Source organism: Buceros rhinoceros, unplaced genomic scaffold, assembly GCF_000710305.1.
Source record: "Buceros rhinoceros silvestris isolate BGI_N320 unplaced genomic scaffold, ASM71030v1 scaffold10965, whole genome shotgun sequence".
NCBI lineage: Eukaryota > Metazoa > Chordata > Aves > Bucerotiformes > Bucerotidae > Buceros > Buceros rhinoceros.
Window position 1 is genome coordinate 12606 of NW_010414579.1, and position 7947 is coordinate 20552.

At 42.3% G+C, this 7947-nt stretch overlaps 1 protein-coding gene across 1 annotated transcript; it reads left to right on the top strand.

Annotated features, from left to right (window-relative positions):
- Positions 1-324: 324 nt before the first annotated feature.
- Positions 325-570, top strand: LOC104494323 (chromosome unknown open reading frame, human C4orf32; the record flags this gene model as incomplete). The annotated part of the gene is made up of 1 exon (XM_010137140.1): positions 325-570. A coding segment is annotated over one exon (246 nt), but the record flags the coding sequence as incomplete, so codon positions are not given.
- Between the last annotated feature and the right edge of the window lie 7377 nt (positions 571-7947).

The window sequence follows — 7947 nt, forward strand, 5'->3', positions numbered from 1 at the left end:
CCATTTTGGTTGCCGTGACATCCACGTTTCACAGATAGGTAACCACAGACAGCTTTATCCTTCTAGAGTGACATGTGGAGGGAGACAGGCTGTCGTATGTTTGTCTATCATTTCAGATGTCCCAAGTTTGGAAAAATGAGTGTCATCCTTAACATTGTACCCAAGTCACAAGCTACGTAACACTTCCTTAGTTTAAGGAGTAGCTTTATTGCATGTGTATCTTATTTTTATGCATTCAGATAGAAACAGCTGAGGCTTGGTCAGAATCACAGTCGTAAGTACTGATCATACAGTGTATCTCCTAATTTTGTCTTCTGTCCGCAGGTCCAGCAAGAGCAAAGGAACCACACCGCAGAACCTGTAATAGATGACTATAAAAAGATGGGGACTCTCTTTGGTGAACTAAACAAAAGCCTTATCAGAATAGGCTTCACGAGGATGTACTTTGGAGAACGAATAGTCGAACCTGTAATAATTATATTCTTCTGGGTTATGCTCTGGTTCCTTGGCCTACAAGCTCTTGGACTGGTCGCAGTTCTGTGCCTTGTCATTATTTATGTACAACAATAAAATTTTACAGATGATGTTTGGATTAAGTATTTCAACGCTGTCACTGTGTCAGTGGATTTATGTGTTTAAGTAAATGGGTGATACATCAAAAGCTGCAATGCTTCAAGCTGCATTTTGCTAAACTCCCAACGTTTGGGGTGAGGGGGACTAAAATTTAAGGAAAGTCAGCAGTGCCCTACTGCATCTTTGAAGGGCAAAAAAGGAGATGTTTCTAATATAATGGTGTCCAAATACTGTTTTATGCAGTCTGGGGGCCTTAGTCCAAGGACTGGCTTTTTGTCTCCACATCATCCCCCCACTGTTCTTGCTTTATATAGTGAAAATTTCCTGTCTGTTTATAAGAGGACACTTAATGTGAGTGTCCTGTTTCACTGGAGGGGGTGGGAGGAGCTCACGTGCTGTTTGTTCCCTGAATCTGCATTATTTGCTAGTTTTTTTCTGAAAAGCTAAATCTGCACGAAGGAGGTTTGCTGACAGACCTACAATAACAAATGTTCATAAGGTGAATACAAGTTTCTGACACAAAAGCATCTTTGGTTAGTGTAGCTTATAGCAAGCTTTCCCTCAGGAAACAAGCTATGCCAGCAAAATGCTTTTGTACTAGTGTTAGTGACTTCACAGACGGCTTCAGCTGTTGTTTTGGAGGACTCACGGTCTTACATTGGCCAAATGATCTAATGTAGCTCTGCCTTGGTTTTGCAAATGTGCTCAGCTCCTGCTACTGTGTTTCTTTTTTTTTTTTGCTCTTTCCCCTGTTCCTCCTTCTGAAGATAAATATTTGGATAATTCATGGACTTTATAGATAGTTACAGCTCCAGAGTTGGAAAGTTGGCGTTCCAGACAGCAATGCTGTAATAGCGTCTGCTTCCTCTGGGTCAGGTGTGAAGGGTCCAAACAACCAGGTAGATATCAGACCAGATCTCTTAACGCTTCCCTAATTCGTTGCAGTGTGGGTGCAACACGAGCTAGAAGCTTTGTCTACATAAGCAATTCCAATGCAAGGCAAGAATGCAGTTGAAATCAGGTGGTCATTTTATTCAGTAGTCTTAACTGATCCGTTTCCATGTTAGGCACAAAAGTGTGTGTCTACAGGTGCGTGTCATGGGCCACACAAGTGGGAGAATAGGGCGTATACATTCGAGAGCAGGTGCAGAATTCACTCTGGTTCCCCAGGAGCCACACCAGAGGTGTATTGAACATTTCTAAGTTGAATGTGCTTATTTAAAGAAAAACAGTCAAACGAAACAATCTTTACTAAATAGGCCACCGGTTTAATATTTGCTGAACATTACTTTTAGTAAGGAACTTAACTGCAATATTGATTTCATCTATGGTAAAGTGAAAGAAATGTAATAGGAGATGTGAAAATTACAGAAAACTGCTTAACCTTCTGCAGTGACTTTTTTCTTAAACATTTTTATACTAGCGGAGATTAACGATAGATGAGTTGAAAATGCTGTCTTATCCAGAGACTTTTGAAGTTAAGGGGATCTTTTCTGTGGTCCCGGTCCAGCAGTTGGATTCTCAAAGCCGATTTTACGTCTGCGTGGATCATGTTGGCCGCTGGGCTCTGTCTTCTGGACACGTGGCCCCGGTCCTTACAGACTTCCCTGTTAGTGAAGTAATAGTTGTTTAGGGCAGTGAAGGCGAAGGCCCAGCTCCTTTAAAGCCTTTATGTGCCTGAATGCCAGCTGTAGACACGTCTCTGTGCTTTTCTGCTGAACACGGAGTTGCCTTCTGAGGAGCCAGCTCTTCTCTCCAGATCTTCAGATGACTGTGACTGTGGATCCAAGGACTTCAGGGGTGCAGCTCTGTGTTTAGATGGCAACCTGTGTTGATTGGCACCAAGTTAAATAGTTATGCCGGTGATAACAGAAGGTGTTCCTGGATACGGGGGTTTCTTATCTACAGCTGGAAGTCCCAAAACGAACAGCAAGTACAGGCTGAACTCAGAGGCAGGAGCTCTGTACTCACAAGTGCCTACGGGTAAACTTTGGTTTTGTTTCAAGTCCCCGAAAGCTGAAACATCTGTTTATACCTTTGCATGTTTGTATAGATGTAATGGTGGGTTTATGCATATTCTTCTCCTCTGTAAGGGCTGTGCTACAAAAGTATCTTGTCATTAAAAAAAGATCCCTCCTTTCTTCCTACGGTCAAGTCACTGTTCAGAGGATCTCATACAGTTCCTCTCATCCTGTGGGAAGAAACGTCTCTGTGATATTCTTGTCGATGTTCAGTAGTACTCTTGTGTAAAGACACTGTGCTGTGAGACGGCCTGTAGTGCTTTGTTGAAGTGGTGATTTTGCTCTGTACATAAGGAATGGGGGACAGGGAACCAAGGGTGTGACAGATTCACTGAGGACATTGTTTATATGCCTGTAACCTTTTAGTATGTGCATAACTGTGACTGTTTCACTCGGTAAGTCATTTCAGTTGTTGGTTTGATGGTCATGTTTGTATACATGTACTTAAGGGAAAGGTAGCCTTTGGACTAAGATTCGTACAGTGAACATTTTATTTGGTTTCTCTTAAGGGTAACTTACTACATCTTGTCCTTCATAGAATTTTTTCATTTTTAAAAATGTGAAAAAATAGCCTTCCTAATGGAGCTAGGTTGCTTGAGAATGAAAAAAGAAAATGTTACTGCGTGGAAGATATCCCTCACCTGTTTGGTTTCATACATTCCATTGTATATAAAAATTAGCACTGAATCACCTGTCCTGATTTTGTGCTATTGCTTTACAGTCTTCCTGTCATTTGCAGGAAGAGAAGGACGAGTTAAGAAAAAAAGGGGGCACGAATAGAATCAGATGTAAAGAGTGGAAGATTAAGAAAGCGGAGAAATGATGCCTGTATGTGTCAAAAGAAATCCGGTCATAAATGTGTACCAAAAGTGAGGGGGAGGTGGGTGAGCAGTCCTTATGTTGTGTTATTCCTTCCATCCAGATGTAGTTCCAAGGCAGAGGGAGCACTAAGTGTTCAAAAGATGTCCCTAAGTAAAAAGCAGAAGGTTAATTAAAAAAAAAAGAGACAATTTCACTGCTGTCTATACAGTAAAAATTGGTGGTGGTGTTTATATCTGTATGTGTTGTTATTGTTCTTACCAGAACCAAAAGCACTTTTCAGCATCTCTGTGTAGGACTGTATGAAGGAATTACGTACCTTAAATCTGTTTTAAACAACAAATGATGATAATTCCTGTTGGTCAGTGTAACATACTGAAAGATTTTTACATAAACCCTGTTTTTTAAAGTATGGGCACTTCCGTACTGTTTCACACCTGCCAAATGCATAAAGGTTTGAACTGTTGTGTGCAGAGAAGAAACTCTTACTTGTAGGAGAACCCTGTTTGCACTGAAAAATCATCCCATCAAGACTGTCCATGTAAAAAGGAAAAATCATGTTTCTTAAAAACTCTGTGTTAAATGAATCCTATGGAAAGCACTTTGTTATTCTTTCTAATAAAAAGTATTGCCATCAGTGAGAACTGGGAATTCTTTGTGGTGCTTTGTGCAGGGTAACTTGACTCCTTTCAAAATTTCATGGTAGGCCTAGATGAAATGAGGCAGCACTCAGATATCTGCTGCAGCTAGTGGAGAAATAACTGCGGTACAGGAGCTGGATAAACATCATCAGGCCTCTGTGGCTGAGTGTGCAGCAAGCTACACTGAATTAAGAAGAAAAATAGTAGAACTAGTCATTAACAAATAATGGCAACATCGCAGTGTTTTTATTTTACAGCACATCTGTTCTGCATCCAGAACAGCCTCTGAAGGAACCAGATGTGGTCAGGGGTGTGAAAAATCCTTTGAAGTGACAACTGCTGTGCCACGCTAAGGTTTGGGAGTTCTGTTTTGTTTTTTTGAACATCCATAGTATGGTTCAAAACAAACCCACTTCAAACTGTTTATTCTTTTCTTTCTGCAGGTCAGAAGGGTGTTTGTCCAAACGTTCTTTGTTTGTCCCAACAGACACTGAAATGTATCTGTGCTGCTCAGGATGCACAGCGAGTTAAGCAGTACAGGTTGTCTGAAAGTGGCAAAGTTGGATTTTGGCTCATCAAACTTACATTGCTGTTGTGCACAAAGTAAGGCTCACTGCTTGAATAAATTCAAGCCTTCGGGGGTTTTTCCCGATAAAGTAACTTGGTCAGGCCTTTAATAAGGTGTGTGTAAATTCAAGAACAATCTGGCTTTGACTGTGAGTCTTTCCTTCCTGGACTTTACTCTAGGTTTTGGAAGTTCATTTCTTAGCCTCTACCCTCTGCCAGAACGGACAGCTCCATCCCCTTTTTACTTCCCTCCTTTCACTCTGTACCATTGCCTTCTCTCAGGCTCTTCGCTTAGGACAGTCTCTCTCTGTGCCAGGGGTTCAGGCTTTTTCACCATTCAGTCTTCCTAAAAGCTACCTAGGCAGAAAACCTATTTTCAGTTGGATATTTTGTTTAGTTTACTGTTGTGCCTGCTTAACACCAGAGAGGAGGAAATTGGAGAGGATTCTTAAAAATAGGCATATGTTGGGTAGTCACTTCTTTTTATGGTGCTTATCTGTTGTTCTAGGTGATGGTCACTGAACTGCAATTGTGGCCACCAAAGGTCCGAGAGAGCGTTGCAAACATGTAAGGTGAAGAACTGCTGGTAGGTCAGCTCGACGATTTTGAGAGTAGATGGGTCAGGTAGCACATGGCTTAGGGTTGTTTCAAGCTTCTACAGGCAGGTAGACTGCTAACTTCCCTTAACCCCTGCCAGCTCCTCAGCTTCTCCCGAGAATGCCTCCAAATGCTTGTAAAAATCATCAGTATTTGTTCTGCGCTCGCTCTGAAGAAACTGAGCCGCCTTCAGTTCTGTTTTACGCAGAAAAACCAAAAGGAGATGAGAAAGGGAAAGGGGAATTGGGCTTACAATAGGGTGTTTAACTTGTGTGCAAGCTTCTGGTCTGTAGAAATTCTAGTCTTGTGCTATCCAGATAACGTTCTTGTGTCTCATATGCAGTTGTCAGAAGCCTCTACTTCGGCCCTGGACTATTCATATTTTCCAGTTTATATGGAAGTGAAGCTTCTGAGATTATATATGCTTTTCCCCAAAGAATTTATTGAGAACAACAACCCCACCCCCAAGTGACAGGAGGGGTGTGACTGGATAAAGCCCTTCTGGTGACAGGAGTATGGTGTCTAGGTTTTAAGTTCATTACATGTAAGTTAATTAAGCCAAATTGTTTCTTAGCTTGCCCTGGCACATCACCTTGTGTCCAGAATGAACACTGCTTGCAGCAAATGTTTCTGCTGCTCGAAACTGCCCAGATCTGTCTAGGCATGTTTTAGATGCACCATTTACTGTTAATTGCATTTTAAAGCATTAAAAGGGAAAAGGGCTCATTTTCCAGTCCTCATTTGGATGAGGGTTTAATTAATATACATGAGAAGGAAGCCAAATTAGACACTGGCAAACTGTTGAGGGCTTCCTCATAGAGGAAGAAGCTGCTAACTCATTTGGGGGTGACAAAGGTACAAGAGACATGGGTTTGCATGCTGTCCAGAATGGGTGGTGGTAAGTGACCATTTTTCTGTCTGAATTCACAAATAAATTACCTGTTTTCTAATGTAGTGATCCTCCTCTAGCTAGGTGGAACATATTTCCTATGTACAAGAAGTCTGTAGCAAGGACATGAATTATATGGTAAGGAAAATACTTTGGCAACCCGAATCCTGTTCAGTAGAGTATCAGACATGGAATAAGATTGGCTTTCTTAAGTGCTTTGGCTTGTTAATTCCTTATCTTGAACATCTTACCTGGTTACCCTTTTAAATCATTCTTTCATTCATGCTCTTTCTTAAAGCTGTCCATACCAGTCCAACATTCTTGAGAGCCGCTCCTCGGTCAGTGGCTGTTACCAGTAGGGCGGGCTGAAGATAGCCCGTGCATGCAGGATGGCAGGTCACAGGCAGAGACTGGCACGTCCTTAGTGCTGCCTGGCTGGTGTCACAAAGCCTGAAAGCAGGTCTGCAGTATTTCCTTTGCTGTCACTTCCTGTACTCGCGCGTCTTGTTAGGAGCTTGGCGAGAGACGACATTAGCCCAGTACCTAGTTTCCTTATGCATTTCAGTCCTCTGAAGTGGGACTTTGTGTTGCTGCACAGACTCTGCTGATCCCCGCACAGCTGGGCACCCACCTAACTGCCCTTCGCTTCCTGTGGAGAGTGAAAATAGACTCCAGCATACTAGGGCTCTTATCTACTTAGTAATATCTTAGTAGATAAGAGAACCCAAGGCACGCAAGTGTTTGAAAAAAAAAATCGTTTTGATTCCTAGTTTCTTCATTCCATCTGTGATTAGAGATAAGAAAATATTTGGCTGAGCTCTGTTGGCTCTTAGTTAACAAATCCTTATCCCGAGGTCTTCAACAGATACTTAAAAATAGCTGTATATTCCTTCACAGTCTCTATTTTTCTCCTGTTCTAATGAATTAGCAACCTTTTTTTATTTTTTTTGAACGTGTGTTTTGGGGAGAATCTGCTCCTGGCTATATGCACGTACCTCAGCGGAGATGGGACTGTTGGACAACTTAGTGTTTTGACCCTGCACTCAGCATGGGTTTTGTCCTTGCTGGGGACCTGCCTGTCTTGTCAGCTGGGCTTCACCAGCTGGCGGGACTTCTGTGTTAAGAAGCAGGTAGGTTTTAAAGTATAGTTAAGGCTTCAGATTAATGGAATTTACTTGTGCAGTGATGGCTGCACTGCAGCTTCCTGGGAGACTAAGGCATGTTGTAGTGACAGTGTTTTGCAAGGAACTCTAGAAAATAAGCTAAAGACATGGTAAAAAGAATTCAGGTCTTCATGAGTATCTCCGCTCTACCATTAATGCTTTGTTCTCCCTTCGCTACTTAAAAAAACCCCAACCCAATGCATGTTTAAAGCCTCCACTTAAATTTTGAGACTGATAGCACAGATCCTTTTCAACGCTACCCTTCTGTCATCTTTTCTGAAAGCTTCATGATTGCCTGATTACACCTTCATTTTTTCCCCTCCAAGTCCCGGTGTAATACAGCCAGTAGAGGGAAGGAAGCGTAGCTGCTCGCAGACGCAAGGCGCTGGCTTCCAGTGCAGTGGTAGTTCAGGCTGCCTTTTCCTTCCTAAGTGCTTTAGAGATGTCCCGGGGAAACTTGAAAGCAGGAATCAGCTCTGCTTCTGCATCATTATATATGTTGTTTCTTTTTACTTGTTTTGGGGAGTGACATTTAAAAGCAGGTTTTGGACTGAGCTTATCTGGTCCTGCTGCTGCATCCTCACCAACCCCCCCTGTAGGAGTCCCTAAAGGCAGAAGTTGTCCTGTGTGTCCCATTGTACTGCTTTCGGACAAAGTCCCCCAGGGCCAAACTCAAA